The 16,988-nt window shown below is 39.8% G+C and overlaps 2 protein-coding genes across 3 annotated transcripts; both read left to right on the top strand.

Annotated features, from left to right (window-relative positions):
* The first annotated feature begins 1,357 nt into the window (after nucleotides 1-1,357).
* Nucleotides 1,358-7,870, top strand: LOC134000382 (interferon-induced protein 44-like). Of its 2 annotated transcripts, none has more exons than XM_062439704.1 (9): nucleotides 1,358-1,436; nucleotides 2,567-3,052; nucleotides 3,254-3,305; nucleotides 4,122-4,317; nucleotides 4,584-4,733; nucleotides 4,827-4,998; nucleotides 5,198-5,298; nucleotides 5,662-5,838; nucleotides 6,014-7,870. In XM_062439704.1, exons 2-9 carry the CDS (start codon nucleotides 2,575-2,577, stop codon nucleotides 6,041-6,043), a joined length of 1,356 nt encoding a protein of 451 aa, XP_062295688.1. In that variant the 5' UTR covers nucleotides 1,358-1,436; nucleotides 2,567-2,574; the 3' UTR covers nucleotides 6,044-7,870. The 2 variants fall into 2 exon arrangements, with proteins under 2 accessions (XP_062295688.1, XP_062295689.1); XM_062439705.1 differs by having other exon boundaries at nucleotides 1,381-1,436; nucleotides 2,539-3,052.
* Nucleotides 7,871-7,884: 14 nt separating this feature from the next.
* LOC134000383 (growth arrest and DNA damage-inducible protein GADD45 beta-like) lies at nucleotides 7,885-10,427 on the top strand. Its single transcript, XM_062439706.1, has 4 exons — nucleotides 7,885-8,011; nucleotides 8,648-8,749; nucleotides 8,884-9,100; nucleotides 9,356-10,427. The coding sequence occupies exons 1-4, from the start codon at nucleotides 7,968-7,970 to the stop codon at nucleotides 9,458-9,460; spliced, it is 468 nt and encodes a 155-aa protein (XP_062295690.1). The 5' UTR covers nucleotides 7,885-7,967; the 3' UTR covers nucleotides 9,461-10,427.
* Nucleotides 10,428-16,988: the final 6,561 nt, after the last annotated feature.

The following is a 16,988-nucleotide window of genomic DNA, read 5'->3' as shown; positions in this document are numbered from 1 at the left end:
ATATTCTGATGAGATAGATAGTTTGACTTTTAAAGGATTAATTCACACAAATGTGAAGATGACATCGACTTTCCTCAGTACCAAAGCATGAAATCACAAAGACACCACTGTCCATATTCCGCTCCGTCTGAATGCTGCCTCCAAATACAGAAAATCAAATGTAATGTGTTGTTTTATTTCAGTATCTCTAAATGATCTGAAAGATATTTTGTAATGGTATAAATGCACTGTTAAAATGCTTTCCTGGCGAGGGAAAGCTAATTAGTCATATTTTGCACTATCATCTTTCTTTTATTGTTATTTTCTGTGTTTTTTCAGCAAAAGACTCCCTGATTAAATTCTAAAATTGGAATTGAAGGGTTGAACTACACCTGTAATCATGGGCAACAGTGACTTGAACGCCACAGTAGCCAAGTGAGCTATAACTGTATGTAAGTGTCCCGCATGTATAAAATATGTACTGTTTGTTGTTTCATTCATGATATTCATGAAGACAGAAAGCAAAAGCATTGCGAGAGAGCGGAGGCAGAGCAGTGCTGGGATGAATATTGACTACCGTTCACTTTGTAATTGTCTGCAAGCACATGCAGTAGCAGTGTCAAAATGTGTGGGGTTGTGGAGCTGGGAGTAATGTATGAATAAAGAATGTGCATCACCATTCAAACATGTCTGTTGAAAGTTATGTAGTTGTTCAGTGATGCAGACTTGTGGACATTGAATGTATGGCAGCCCAAAACAACTTAAATCCAGAAATATTGGAAACATTTCTGCAGAGATTGGGCAGATTTTGTGGAAGAAAAGTCTGGAGCCAGGCAGGGGAGAACAGAGAGGAGTTACACTTTTTTATTTTACTCATGAATAACTTATATCATATAATTTGAAAGTTTGAGGTGGGGCTCCTCAAGGACACTCCAAACAGTTTCAGGGGAGGCTCAGTGAATGGAGATGGAAAACTACTCACTGTAGTGACTGAGTGCTTTATAGTTAAAAAAACAAACATATAAAGTCTCCACATGACACAAAGGACAACCTAACACAGGTTAAACCTTCCTCTTTCTGGACTAAAATCTAGATGGAATCCAATCCTGATCCAGAAATCCAGGCCCAGATTTTTTTTCTCAGTCAAATTTAAGGTTTTTTATTTACTATTCTTGAATGGTTTAATGACATAACTGAGTGAGACTATACAGGTAAGCTGAAGGTAACACAACATTAAACATCATCTTTTAAAATAAAAATCTCTACCTGGTTAGTTCTGGTAAATAGGGCCCATTATGGGAAGATCATTTCCAGTTTCTGTCTGTTAAGCTTGAAAAACCCCGAACGGAACAGTTTCACTTTCAACTTAGTACTGTATTGTTCGGACCTCGACGGAGAAACACAAATCTGAAATACAGCAGCAACCAAATCTACATCTGCATCTACATCTACTACAGGTGAGTTTAACATCACTACCTGCAGAGTAAACGTGTCTGTTTTGGAGATCCAGTTTTAATCACCTTATCAATGGACGATAAATTGGTTAGAGCGGTTGTTGCGGTCAGTAGCCACAGATTTGCTTTCGCTTTCTGACTATGGCTTTTTACATGGAGAATATTATTTATCATTTAGTTTTTTCATTCAATCTGTAGTTATGATAAAGAGATGTGAAGCAGTTGCTTTTATGTTTGAAAAAAGGTGTGTAAGAAAAACCTCAAAGTTAGGTTAAGAGTTATAAGGAATGCCACTACTCAGGAGAGCTTGTTTTCAAAGCTGTTGTTGAGATACAGGCGATTTCTTGTTATGCTCTTGTCTTTGGGTGCTCCTCTACTGTATATCCTTTAGAAATGCAGGTGAATGTATGTCTCAGAAAATTAATTGGCAGTAATTGTGCGCGCGCTATAATCCGCTGATGTCAGTAACTAGCAACATTTTTGGCATTTTGACTGACTTTGCAGTATATTTATTTTTGTATGCGATTTAAGCTCTGGCTGATCCTGCCTACCCAGCCATGGACCTCACTGAACACATATATATAGTCAGTTACTTGACTGCTGATTTTGTTCTGTTTAATACTCAGATAGGTGAATGTATTGCAGCAAAACAAAACTGTATAGTTTTTTCTTTTTACTAAATTTTTTAAACAACTTAAAGGACTGAATACACTAAGGCTACAAATGACAAAATCTAAATACCAATTCCCAGGAAAAAAGGAAAGGGGAGGGGGGCACATTAGGTACCCAGTTACAGTCATACCACACTAATCAAAAGCTCTCCATTTAATATTTCCAGTCTCCTAAAATTAACTCTGAATGATAAAAAATCAATCCACAAAGGCACACATTTTCTGTCATAAACTTCCATGTCATTTTCCGATATATTTAACATGTAAAACATAGAATATCATAACATCAGATCTCCTTTTATATTAATTTAAGTGTGAATTCACATAAGTTACACAGATTCTTATAACATTCCACAAGTGATATTACATATGTCACATGACAACATGATATTTTTGGAAGGGACCTTATAATAAACTATAATGTTTAATCACAGTACTGCATTCTTTGGTCTGTTTGGACAGTCTCCGTCATGTCAGTGGTCACATCCAGCTTGTCTGAAGATCAGCAGAAGAAGCTACTGTCTCTCCTTGGTCATGTCAGACTCCACCTGCTCTACAAAGCCAGCGTCCATGGCTTCACTGCTGCTGCTTTTCACAATCACTGTGACCAACAGGGTCCCACTGTCATCGTGGCTCACAATGCTGGGTTTGTCTTCGGAGCCTACACCTCTAAGGACTACACTCAGAGCGGAGAGGGCGTCAAGGATGAGCAAGCTTTCCTCTACAGCATCAGCGCGGGGGCCGACAAACCTCTGAGGGTGGGAGGTATCAGCGGCCAGTGTGCTTTCACAGATGCAAACACTGGTCCAAATTATGGTGCTTTGGTGTTCCTGCATGAGGACCGTCCTGTGTTCCAGTCCAACCCGGGGACAGGCTTCAACTTTCAGGCTGCACATATGCACGGAGGAGACTTGGCACTGACTGAGTTTGAAGTGTATCGAGTTGAAGGTGTGTGATGATGAACATCATCTCTGAAACAAAGAAAGTCTTTAATACTCAGTGTTTCGAAAACAACTTTTCTTTGGCCTGTTTATACCTGATTAGCCAATATGATTAAAATGGTTACTAGAAATTATGAATTTTGTCAAATGTGAATTTATTAATTCACTTTGTCTATTACAAAAAAATACTTTTTTCCCCCACTTGCAGGATTGGGAGATCTCTTGGCCAAACCCTGGAGGAACATTGTGTGGACTGCTGAGTATGTAGAAATATGTGTCAATATGAGTCATTATTAGTTAAGTCATCATAAAAGCTGTGAATCAAGTGAATAATTGAAGTATTTTAGTGTCCAGACTAGAACAGGAGGCAGTGCTTTTATATGTAATTGTCTGAAATTCATCAACTGGTACTTCTTCTTCTTAGCTGTTAAAAGTGGCACCGTTTTGTTAACCAGTTACCTAACTTAATGACTGCAACATGCTATTAAAGCATATATCATGCACATTTCCTATATTTTTTTTCTGGGGCTCTACTAGTATATATTTGCATGATTTATAATTTAAAAATCCTTTTTTATCTCAAACTGGCCTTTTTCACAGCCCTTCAGATCCTGAAATCTGCAGACTCCTGTTACCTCTGGAGGCTATGAAAACAAATAGTAGCTACAAACAAATAGTCATTTTGTTTTCTTGTACCTGAATTATAAACTTCTCAAATATATCCATACATGTTTAAGCCTGAATCAGATCTGTAAAATGTAAGTTGACAACGTGAACAACGACAGTAACAACAAAGGCTAAGGACAGCTGTTTGTGGGTATGCATGAAAGATCTGACTGAAGCTGGGACTTTTGATTTGAGGGTGGCAATCTTAATTATGGTCACCTCAAATTTAGAATGTTTTACTATATTTAACATAGACATCTGACATTATAACATTATGTAAATAAAATAAAAACAATCACAAAAGCCATGATTAACTCATTTTTAAATTAAATATCAAACTAACACTGTGCATCTAACAGGTACAAGACTTATGAATATTGTCTGTGTTTTGTTTTTTTTGTTTCTTGTAGGAGAAAGCAGCAGTTAATGAAGTCCATTCAGGACTATAAGCCTGATATCAATACAGTGAATGAAGCCCGAGTGTTGATGGTGGGCCCCGTCGGAGCTGGGAAGTCCAGCTTTTTCAACTCCATCAACTCAGCGTTTCGAGGCAATATGACCTCCCAGGCCATTGCTGGTACAGCAGGGAAGAGTATTACCACTCAGGTACTGGAACAACTTTTACTATTTGTAATACTCTGCTGATATGTTGCAAGTAAAATTAGTGTTTTCGTTTGAAATATGGAGGGCAAAGTAAAGGTTTGACAGAGACAAAACAAGACAGAGGAACTCTCCCAGTGGCGACATATGAAACAAAGATATGTATATTTAAAAGATGGTTACCTTGTGCAGGTCATATGAATGTAAAACTAATTTAACATGCTCTCATTATACAGTGTCGCATTAAATTACATTTTGTGTCGCTTCTGTAGTTCCGCACCTATTCCATCAAGGCAGGGAAAGGCGGCAAAGCTGTTCCTCTGATCCTGTGTGACACAATGGGGCTGGAGACAACCGATGCTGGTTTGGACATTGAGGACTTGGTCAGCATCAGCAAGGGGCACATAAAGGATCGCTACCAGGTCTTCTATATTCCCATGCCCTCAAAAAGCTTACGAATTTACATTTGGAGAACAATAATATATTCATCTGTCTCTGCTTTTTTCATCCTACAGTTTAGCCCCTCCATGCCTCTCATGGAAAACGCTCCCGGCTTCAAGAAGCACACAACTCTGAAAGACATGATTCATTGTGTGGTTTACGTGGTCGACACCAACAAGGTCTCTCTTCTTACTGAAAAAATGCTGGACAAGTTCACCACCATTCGGAAAAAGATCAACCAGCTGGGTTAGCAGGAGAATAATGTTATTTCCTGAATGGATCCCTATTTTACAGTGTATATCTTAATATCTTTGTATTTTATAAGTCTGCCTTTTTCCACACTGTGTTTCTTTTTGTACTGTGTGATCTCTAAGGGTCAGTAACCTTTTACCTTATCTTTTCTTCTATTTTGATCTCATCTCCCTCCATTTCTGATCGCTTATAGGCATTCCTCAGATACTTCTGATGACCAAAGTAGATGAAGCCTGTCCGCTGGTGGCAGAAGACTTGAACAATGTTTATCGCAGTGTTTACATCCAGAGGAAGGTAATAGTTTTAGATAACCTCTGTAAGGTCATCATGTTGCGATCATAAGAAATCATAGCTATAAAGCAGTGGTCACCAAGCCTGCTCCTGGAGAGCTATTGCCTTGCATGTTTTAGGTATCTCCCCACTGTAACACACCCGATTCTAATCATTAGCTCGTTATCAAGCAGCTGAAACTTGTCAAGGGCTTCATAATGAGTTAATTATTAGAATCAGGTGTGTTAGAGTGGGGAGATACCAAAGACATGCGGGGCATAAGCTCTCCAGGAGCACAGCTGTAAAGGATGAGATGCTTGCTGTTGTGGTGGTATTAATAATGATCTCACTCCCTGATTTATGTGCATTTCTTTCGCTCCTTTTCAGGCCCGTAAATTGAGTGAGGCTCTGGGCATCCCCTTGTCCTGTGTGCTGCCAGTGAAGAATTACAGTGAGGAGTTGGAGCTGGACTTGAACACTGACGTGCTGCTGTTTTCTGCTGTGGAGCAGATGCTCAACTATGCAGACAGCTTCTTTGAGAACCAGATCGTTGAGGATCAGGAGGTAAATGATGAGTTGGAGCTCTACAGATCCAGCGATCATCTCCGCCCAGAGTTATCACGGCATTTTAACCATCAGGTTGTTTGAAAGACAGACAGTCATTGTTGATCACAAATATGAAATGAAATGCTTGGCTGTGCAAAAGACTAACAATTTCTATGTTTTTATTTGCCAGCAGCATGAAAACAAACAAGATCAAACAAAGTGAAACATGCTGGATTTACTTAAAGGGCCAATGACTGACACTCCATAACCTATGTGGACGCTTTTTAGGTTGTTTTTCTTCTGCAGATTCTTTTTTTTCCCAAAAGTTTATTCACCTGCTGTTTCCAAGATCAAGAATGCAACACAATTTTTAAGGCAACGGGGATGAGAAGTCCTCAAATGTTCAATATTTCCATGACAGCTGACCAAACTACTGTTGATAAAGGTGATATGATTTGACTGAAAGCTCCAGAAGAGCTAATACATCGCACCTAAATTGGGATTGTTTTGTCAGTCTTTAAATATAAGCACACACATTTCAACCATTTCAGCTGTTTTGTTTTCACTCATTTTTTGCAGATTAGAGGATTAAATGTGGCATTTTATTACATGTTATCACTGTTTTTAATTTTGATTAGCTTTTAATATGGGCCTGGGTATTCTGATTTTCCTTAACATGTCTATCTGATTTATGTGTTTTTTTAAATTATATCTTTTAACTTTCAATAACAACAATTAAAAAAAGTAATATTAGTAAATAAAAAAGGACCTTTTGGGGCTGTCTGTATACAATTGATTTCAATACACAATTGATTACATTCATGAAAATGAGCATACATACAGACAAAACACAAAACAACAACAAAATAATTAAATATGTTAGAAATAAACAACAATAATAATAATATCCTATGGCTTTGTCCACTTATTGTTGTTATTATTAACTTACATTTTTTGACCTCTCAAGTGCTGTTCCTATTACCTAAACTGATAAAGGGCCCATTTCTTTTCAAATAGCTTTTCCTTATTAATGATCCTATAAGAAACTTTTCCCATTCTGTTCATTTCTTCCAATGTTTCTAGCCACTTGCTTATCTTAGATGGTTCATTTTTTTTCTAGTTCCTTTTTATCTGTTTAAGTGCTGTGGTTCTCAGAGCTTCAAAGGATTGTGTATATTTAAAAGTTGTCAATGGTGTTTGGAAATACCTTAAATACATTTCACATTCATACTCCTGCCAGAAGGGAGATCTTGTGTGGGCTACTGTACAATGTCTTTAAAGCTTTGCTTCCACTCGCTGTCTGATATTCTTATTTTCAACTCCTTCTCCCATTTCTCTTTGATACTGTTCAAGTCCTCAATTTCATTGCATTGTAATATTTGATAAATTTGTCCAATTATCTTTTGTGTGTTTTTACTCTGGCATTGTGTTACCATACATGCAATTCATGGATGGAGGTTTTCAAGACTTAATAATTGGACATTTTCATTTAAATAATTTCTTACTTGCAAGTATCTGTAAAAATGACTCTTTGGGAGCTGATATGTATTAGCTATATTATCAAATGACTCGATTCCTTTATTACAATACATTTGACAGTACATTGTGAGACCCCTGTACAACAGTGAGATTGTTATGCAGACTTTTCTTTCTCTCAGTCAGCCACTAGATGTCAGTCATAATTTCATAATCACTTTGATTTAGTTATGGAAACTCTGGGATGTTTTGGAAAGCACAAAGTTGCACAACTGCATGTGATATTCTGACATTCAATAAATGTTATTGAATAATCTGATTTACCTAAGGAATTTCATTGTATTTATTAATGCATAATGTCACATAGATCATCAAGTCACAATGACAAAGCAACCACAGTATTTGCATGTTGTGTAAAAACGCAATTCAACAGCAACCAAACAAATACACCACCAGCCCACCTGACATAGAGACGCTGGGATTTCTTTTGAGCCAATTGCAAAACTGGAGTAGTTTCGGTGCCGCCCTCCTCTCAGCTCGGTATAAAGAGTGTGTCGCAACGTTGCCAACAACAAAAACGCTGCTAAAACTCGCATGAGCTGGATCAATACGCTGAAGGAATATTCAAACCACCGAATATCTGTCTCACTGGAATTCATTTATTTGCAAACATGATTCCCGAGGAAAGCTTTGCAGCCAGCGTCATTGAGAACAGGTGAGGTTTGCAAAGTTTTTTTACACCTTCTGTCAGACTTGGATAGTTTTGTGGCTGTCTGAACCATGTGGAGGGATATCATGTGCTGCTGGACTGGAATGCTTTCCGTCCTTTGACCCCTGCATTACCTGAACTGCTAATGCAAACTACACTTTGTCAGCTTTAACGTGCTGGAGTGCCAGGATTTTTGCATCAAATAACTACTTGCTATCCTAGTTGCTACAACTGCTAACCTACATTGAACCCGGAGTACACTGAAATATGTATGCATAAGTAATGTATACCCTCTTTAGCACTAACTGATTGCTCAATACTGCACGTGCATGTTGCATACCCTGCGATCAGGCTCGTGTGTGTGGACCATACAATGTTTATTTATGAGGCTTATAAGTCCCTCTTTATTTCATCACAGTCATCCACATGCAACATCACTGGTGTGACTGGAATATTTATAAGTGATGAAAGCTTTTCTTGGACTTTCTTAAAATATAAAGATGTATTTTAACATCATGTAATAAAACTGATGACAACAATAATGGACTCTATGTTAAAGAACTGCTGCAAGCATTTGACATGGCCAATGTTAAGTTTTATTGCAGAACACAAAAGGATCATTGTCCCCTCTCTCCCTCTCAGGGTGCAGTCTGTGGGTCTGGCTCTGGAGGAGTTGCTGGTGACAGCTCAGAAACAAGACTGCCTAACTGTTGGCCTCTATGAATCAGCTAAACTTCTTAACACGTGAGTTGAATTAATCTTCGAGAATAATTTTGTCCAACCTTTATGTCTGCAATCCCTAACCATCTCAAACATGTGAGTGCATGTGCGTTAACTTAAAAAACTCATCATTTTCTTCCTTTTGTTTTTCTCCTCAGAGACCCAGATAGTGTGGTTTTGTGCGTTCTGGCAGCTGATGGTGAAGACGATGTGGCTCTGCAGATCCACTTTACCCTGCTGCAGTCATTCTGCTGCGACAGTGGAATCACCATCCTGCGAGTTTTAGGGGTTCAGCGGCTCCAGCAGGTTCTGGGGGCTGTTGATGCCAACAGAAACCAAGAAGAGCACGGAGACCTCCACTGCATGCTGGTTACGGTATGTTGACTCAGCATAGTCCTCTGTTATGTAACTAAAGGCAGTTGAAAATGTGTACACCATGTGGAAATAGTGCAGTTATCATTAGGGATGAAGTCCAAGCAGTAGCTAAAATATTGCTTCATATTCATATGTTGCACTTTCTGAAACATTAAAACTATTTATCTGTAATTCTTTTTTTTTTTAATGAATTACAAACACTATCAGCAGACTTGATATTTGAACATGAATTTGATATTTATGTTTCCCTTGCAGAACCCACAAGCTGATCACTGCAGACTACAAGAAGTGGGGACCTACTGCCAGGAGAGTCGGCGCCTCAACCAGTGGGTCCCTGAACTGGTCCTGCAGGAACGCTGAAGGGTCCGACACCCAAACACAAACACTGGAGCTTTTTCTGGGCTCAGATAAAGATGAACTGAAGGATCCGTTGCAGCTCATGCAGGGATGGCCTGGAGTGGACTGAGACGGGCTATCCTGACACATGAAAAGCAGGAACCGCACACTCCCATTCAAGGGCTAGTGAACACAGCTGGGGAGGAGACTGGTTTCTTAAATCTGTGTTACACGCAAAAGACACAAAAAACAGATTTGCATCCAGGCCAAATTGTTTTTAGATTGTCAGTAAAACAAAAATTATAGCTTCTGCTTGACATCCACTTGTTTATGCAGTGTGACAGTCATCAAAAAGAGGTCTTTGAAAGCAAAACCTCCACACCCCAACTAGTATCTGGAAGACCTGTGTATTTCTCTGGACCGGACAGGAATGCTGCAATGGTGAAACTATGCCCAACATTCCTGAGTATTCTGACATGGGAGAGTTCTTGGAGAGAAGGTGTGTGTGTATGTGTGTTTTGAATGCGTGGAATGCGTGTACAACACTTGTTTCTTTCTTTAGAAATGACTGGGCGTGCAGCCTGTGTGTGTGTGTGTGTGTGTTCTTGAAATGAGCAGCTGAGGAATCGTCTCCATGGAAACTGAAATGGAAATTATGTAGGGGTTAAAGTCGCACAGGATTTGTTGGCGTTACAGGCCCCTCCAAAAAACAAAACAAAAGGGGGCTCAGAACATGATGTGTTTTGGTCAGAGGATGAACTATGTTACCTGATCTGATGGGGAAAAAATCGACTGTAAATTCTCATTGTACTGAAAAACAAACCAGAGACTTTATATCTGTGCCTTCAGGAGTGCTGCCTCTTTCATAAAATGATGCTGTAACTAGTATGAGCAATGCTACACCAGTAATTTATTGATCATATCAGTTGTGTGTGTAGTTATTTATGATCTAATTTTGTGCTCTGTTAACAAAGTCAATAAATTATTTTGTTCATAATTGATTGACTACTTCATCCATATGAATAGGTTTCTGCTCAGATTTCAAAACTAAAGCCTTGCATGCGTCATGGAACAGGAGCTACAGCTGAGTCACGCAACAACAGTTTACGTTTGGAATCGGAGTTATGGAAAAAAACATGCATGCTTCGGGCGATGTCTTTGTCAATCCTACAAATCGTCAGCCAGGCTTTCCTATTGTAGTAAACATGAGTCAACCAGAGAAACTGGGGTGGAGACAGAAACTTATTGTGGTGGAACAAACTGGCAAAACAAGCTGATGCAGATCTACTGTCCCTACAAGTTGGGGAGCAAGGGGGAAAATCTGCAGGAAAGATCCAAGTTGTCTGTCAACATTTTCAAATTAATGTGCACCTTTGTATGTTAAGTTGTGTACATGTTTTGTCAAGTGATGCTGCTAAACCTGCAAATGCATGATCTAAGAGCTAAAGCATGTGCAAATTACCCTGGGTGTAACCCCACCCATGCCATGGTATCTCCACATGATCAGGTAGCAAGATGTTCTTGTAATTCTGTACAAGTGGTTTTTATTCCCCCCTCTGCCTCCCCCCTCCCTTCACTCTGTTTTGCTCTCCACTCCACCCACTGCTTTCACATGTTTGTTCACAGCTCTGAGGCTGAGCTGAAGAGAGGGAACATTCAGGCACATGGACCTCCCATTTGTTTACGATCAGCTGGTCAGGGGAGTGACTGGTGAGGGAACTGACCTCTGATTGGCTAAGGCTCATCCACCCTAAATTTGATTGGTTGAGGGGGGGTATGGTTTGAAACTTTGAGGAAACTCGTGACTGTTGAAGCAGTGCTTCAAAGGGCAAAGACACGTTCAAGGCATAACAATAACATTCCTGCAAAATGACCCAACTTGGAGCCTTCACCTTTCTGTGCTCATTGTTTACTCTGTTTGCTGCAGCCGGTTTATCATCTTTGCACTGCACACTATGTACCCATTTGGCCAGTGAGCATGTGTATCCATGTGCATTTGTGTATCTTTGAAATCAGTGCAAGAATAAGCATGACCATCCCACTCAGACAGCATAGGAAGAAAAACCAAAGTTGTTACAAGTCATCTTTAAAGGGATGTAGGTGTCAATTTTCAAATTTCATGACAATCGATCCAATAGTTGTTGAGGCATTTCCATTAAAACCACAAATGTCAACCTTATGGTGGTGCCATATGAAAAGTAAGGGGATCACCAAACTCTGCTGTGAATGTCTGCACTTTGCACCAAATTGTGTGCCAATCTATCAAGTAGATGGATTGACACACACATGATATATGAAATCTTTGACCTGATCGTGGCACAAGAGTAAACATCTACGGATAATCAAAGTCAATATGATTCATCCTCTTGACTGCATGAAAGCCCTTAACAAATTTCATCGCATTGCATACAATAGTTGTTGAGATCGTTTAGTCATGAGCAAAGTGCACAAACTGATATTGACATCCACAGGACCATACCGCTAGCATCGCTGAAAATAAAAAATGACACAAGAGTATGTGTTATTATATCATCTTTTTATTAATGTTATCTACTTCTCAATATCATCTTTTTTTTAACAGCAATATCCACAAAATATTAACAGTGTGCAAGAAAACATGAGTTATGGCACATCAGAGAACAGTTACAAAAAATAGATATATTTTCTTCATAATCAATCAAGGCAAAAAGATACATATACTGTATGCATACACAGGAGATCAGAACACAAAAGATGAGTCTCGGGAAGGGCTCAGAGCCGAGTCAGCGATGTTTGATATGAAAGTCCACCAGTGAGAAGCCTCAACTCTCCCCACCTGACCAGAAATGAATTTCACCGGGCTCGCTTTGTGTCAAAACACCAGTGGATTTCCATCTCGAGCCATGTGTTCTACTTTAAGACTGTTCATTCTGTGGATCTGATAACCCCAAGACCAGCATTAACACAATATACGCCACTATAAGGCAAACTAACAACCAACCAATCAGACTAACTGTCAGCCAAGCCAGTGATTCAGATTGGCTGTTTCTGATTGTAAGCCCAACCAGCTATGGAATGATTGAAAAAAACAATAATGATAAAAAAATACTATTTCGCAGACAATTTAAGGACAACATCATGTGTATGTGTATGTGTGTGTGTGCTGGTATGTATACTTGCTTTATTTGCAGCTTTAATCCGTATTGACTAGCCGCACCTAGCCGCACCTTCCTTGATCAGTTATTTCCTCAATCTTATAACAGGTAAGGGGGAAAAGTAAAATGATTAGTAATTCTCCCTACCAGTGAAATGTTACCATTCTTATCTGCATGTCTGTATGCTAAATATGAAGCTACAGCCAACAGCTAGGTAGCTCGGCTTAGCATACAGACTGGAAACATGGGGAAAAAGAAGGTAAGATGTATGAAGGTCACAAAGTCCACTTACAAGCACCCCTACAGCGTACTAATTAACACATTTGTTTAATATGTATCAACACCGAACAACATGTCGTGGTTTCATGGTGGGTTGGTGGACTGTTTCTTGGTTGGGTGCAGCGACTTCTAGGATTCTCGGCTGGTTGCCTGGCAACAGTCCAACAAGATATAAGTTAATTAGTGAGTATTACAGGTGGATTCTGGTGGATCCAGGCTAGCTGTCTCTCCATTTTTCATCTTTCTGCTAAATTAAGCTGACCAGCTGCTGGCAGTAGCCTTAGAAGCCTGTTGAATCCAAAAGTAAGGGAATGGTATCAATCTTCTCATCTAACTCTCAGCAAATGAGAGAGTAGGTGCGTTTCCCAAAAAGTTGAACTTTAAGGCTTAAAGCTTGAGAGCTGTGACTAATAAACTGCTGCTACAGATAGAGCAAAACAGAGAGAGAAGTTTTTTAAATCTGTGAATTCGTCAGCTAAGGCTGTTATTAGTCATTACAACAAAAAACAGCTTCCCACATTTCAATTGAATAATTTTTATATAATTTAATATATTTTATATTATTGTCAGTTTTTACTCTTCTTTTTTCTTTTTTTCTTCTCTTTAATCTTCTTTTTATTGCTAAAAAAGGAGCAATTGCAGACCATACATGGTGTTCTGACTCACAGAGCGTTACACGACCCCTCCTCCAGTCAGTCTCACCCTGACCTGGAATTGCAGGGCTGCAGTACTGTAACATTACTATGTGACACTCTGCCCAGTACTGGAGGCACTGTGTGTTCTTGCACACTGTGTTTCTCTCAAACTTGCACACACTTAATACACACACACACACACACACACACACACACACACACACACACACACACACACACACACACACACACACACACACACACACACACACATGCGCTTCTATTTCTCTTCTCCGCCTACCTCTGCCAAATCATCCTTTTCAGCGAAACAAAACCTAGCACCCGACACACACCCACATGCACGCACATGCACATGAATACATACGCACCCTCGGCCCTCGCTGTGGCCTTTCTCCAGCTTCTGCTCTCTCTGTTTCGAACAAAGGCAAATGAGAAATGAGCCAGTGCCAGTGTATCAGGAGCCATCTTTGTGAGTGAAGTGAAAAAGGGGATGTTAATTAGCAATTTAACCTTGAAGAAATAAGTTTTTTTTTTTTTTTAAGAAAAGCTGTGTAGTTTGTATAGAGAAAAATAATACTTAGGACAACACTGAATCACCATTAAAGGTGAATATGTTTTGCACTGTGTTCCCCGTTTGTTTGTCAGCCTTTAAAGGATAATGCTGGTGATATTCTAAATTTTTGTATTTCAAATGATTCCCGTGAAAAGAAAACAACCAACAATGTAATTGGTCTTTCACCACTTTCTGACCTCCCTACTCTGTCTGTGGCACTCCTATTGAGACATCTTTAAAAATGAGTCACAAATAGCTACTCGTCTTTTTAAAAAGGGCTAAATAATTAAAAAAAACAGGGGTCTTGTTAGTAGGATCAATTACCTGTTGGTTTTGGTCTTTTCAGTGGATTTTTTGACAGTAAGACAAACACAGAATATCACCATACATATCCATATGATTTAAACTCTCAGGCACACACACAAGCAGGTGTGGACCCATGAAAACACAAACAACTGCTCACCTCTCACCACTTCCAAAAAACTCCCAAAAGTCAGAGTAGCAGGTGGACCATATTGACCTAGTGATTAGAGAAGAGAAAAGCAGCGGGTTCAACCTCCATGACAGTCCGTCAGCAGCCACAAATCCCATCTAAGTGACCCCACCCCACTCTGTCACTGTATGTTCCCTCTTTACAAAAGCCTCGGCTGAATACTAAAAATGTAAATATGATGGCACAAAGCTCCCTTCTTTAAGCAAATATCCAGCTCTCAATGCCAAGCCTTACAGTGCCTTTAACCTTAGACCTCTAGCAATCATCCCTCATCCTAGAAAGCAGCTGCAAGAGCGAGTGTGTGTTTTATGTGTTATGTGTTTAAGTGTGCTGTCCTAGTTGTCTGTTGCCCACTGAAACCAACACTCGAGAAAAAACCCTAAATACTGTGGGCTGATGTGGTGTTAAAGGATAGATTGCAGGTTGGTTCTTTCCACTGGAATGAGGTCCGATGTTGATTCATCCTCTAACAGGATATGGATCCTAAACCTACCAGGAGCTTGTGTGTCTACCTTACATTTATTTTATATATCCTGATCAGGTGTTTGTATTTGTATCTGTGGTTAAAACCAACCTCCGCTATCGCAAGCCTCTAAAACCTGAATGACGATTAAAAAAAAAAAAAAAAAATGGAGACAGACAGTATCCTGACTGACAAAACAGAATAAGTAGTACTAAAAAAATCGAACATCCACAGAGGGGATTCTGTGTTTAGATTTTGTATCTTACAAACACTGTACAGGGTAATACTCAACTGACCAGGTTCCATGGACTCCATAGAAAGAAGAAAACTCAAAAAATAAACCCAAAACAGCTACTCTTCAACTTATCACTTCTGCACATGTCTGAAAGAAAGTTTGTACACTTAGTTTGTTTCTCTTAACTTCATTTTCCTTTTTCCTCTTCGTCTTCAGTTTTTACAATCAAGATTGGTTTTTCAGAGAGGAGGAAGAGAGCTTTGCGGAGGGGAGTTGAAACAGGAGAGAGGAAAAACGAGAAGGGGGGCCGTTGGCTTTTACCGACCAGTCCCAGCTCATATTTAAGTGATCTGTTGGACCAGGAAGCCAGGTAATATTTACTCTAATCTGATTTAAAGCAAAGATTATTCTGCATTAAAACAAGACATACAGTATGTACCTTCTCCACTGTGGAGGCAAACAGAACAATGAAAATATGCTCCAAGCACCTCCATCTTTGCAAATCATCAGGTTAAAATAATCTGCCAATTAAAAGAGTCAAACACAAGCAGAGAAGGCAGGAAAAGGCCAGCTTCATTTTTACTTTTCTGGGATGGCTTTAAGTTATTTTTCCTCCTCCAGCCTTGCCGTCCTTGCAGACTGACACTTGGCTGTGGTCAGTCTGTGACCTCGCCCTCTCTCAGTTTAAAGCACAGGGGGCTCGATGTACAGTAGAAACGTTTGTTTAAGATCCTAGCAGGTATTAACTTAGGTATTACCCCTAGCTGCAAACCAGATCTCCTGCCGTTTCATCAGCACAAGCATTTAATGTTGGACAGGAACAGAAACCTGATCGGCCAGGGGCAAAACCTACATCAAGAGTACTGCAAAACAACTTTTTAAAAAGTACAGTATTATCTATCTGTTAAGTAATGCTTCAACGAAATATCAAAACATACATTGAGTTCACAAACAAGTATTTCTTAAGAAAAATGCAGTAAACGTCCGGGTTAATAGCTTGACTTCTGTGTTGAACGGTTCAACTTTGTTCCCCTCATTCTGTAGGTGCAGATCTGGCGTCAGCACAGACATCGATTTCTGCAGATAACAGCAGCCTCATAAACTGCAGTGGGAAACAGAATCAGTGACGGCAGATCAGCATCTAGAGACCACTTTCTGTACAGGTTGGCACAGCTGGAGGTTTGGCCAAAGTCTGCAGATGACCATAGTGAGGCCACTGCGGGCAGAGAAGGTCTGTTAAAACACGTTTGGGTGGGAACATGCTAGCCCAATGAAGGCAAATGCTTCAGCCAGTTGCTCTGAAATGACCTGCCATGGTTTAGCACAAGCAGGGTCCAGAGACAAGCTCTCAGACCTGGTGAATTTTCAACTCCCACAAACAAAAGAAGCGATTATTGAGCTTTAAATTAGACACCAGGTCGTGTTTGGCACGGTTGGCAGGCGCGCCTACTGCCCATTCTGTTGCCCACATGCATCCTCCCACTCCCTGCCTATGGCAAAGCTGTCCATCCTTTACCCAACCCCTCATTTCATGACAAAAAAGGAACAAAAAAATCCGGTTTCCTACTAATTATTAATGTCCAAATCCCTTTTCAAGTTAAGCTAACACTTGTAGTAAATTTACCAGCATATATGAATATTACCAAAGCACCTTGGATCATACTCAGTGATATACTGATCTTAGCCACTGTGAGCACATGATACCTGCCCCCTAGCTGTGGCCTGGGGTATGGCGTGTT

The sequence above is a fragment of the Scomber scombrus genome, chromosome 19, assembly GCF_963691925.1.
Source record: "Scomber scombrus chromosome 19, fScoSco1.1, whole genome shotgun sequence".
Taxonomy (NCBI): domain Eukaryota; kingdom Metazoa; phylum Chordata; class Actinopteri; order Scombriformes; family Scombridae; genus Scomber; species Scomber scombrus.
Note: the sequence above shows the minus strand (reverse complement) of the source record. Positions and strands in the feature narration are given on the sequence as shown.

Bases quoted from the DNA above. Each gene is read 5' to 3' on its own strand.
- LOC134000382 (XM_062439704.1), top strand. From the start codon at position 2,575: ATGTCAGTGGTCACATCCAGCTTGTCTGAAGATCAGCAGAAGAAGCTA. The intron at 4,999-5,197 runs GTTAGCAGGAGA...GATCGCTTATAG, and splicing joins GAAAAAGATCAACCAGCTGG to GCATTCCTCAGATACTTCTG. The intron at 5,299-5,661 runs GTAATAGTTTTA...GCTCCTTTTCAG, and splicing joins GTGTTTACATCCAGAGGAAG to GCCCGTAAATTGAGTGAGGC.
- LOC134000383 (XM_062439706.1), top strand. From the start codon at position 7,968: ATGATTCCCGAGGAAAGCTTTGCAGCCAGCGTCATTGAGAACAG. The intron at 8,750-8,883 runs GTGAGTTGAATT...TTTTCTCCTCAG, and splicing joins TCAGCTAAACTTCTTAACAC to AGACCCAGATAGTGTGGTTT. The intron at 9,101-9,355 runs GTATGTTGACTC...TTTCCCTTGCAG, and splicing joins TCCACTGCATGCTGGTTACG to AACCCACAAGCTGATCACTG.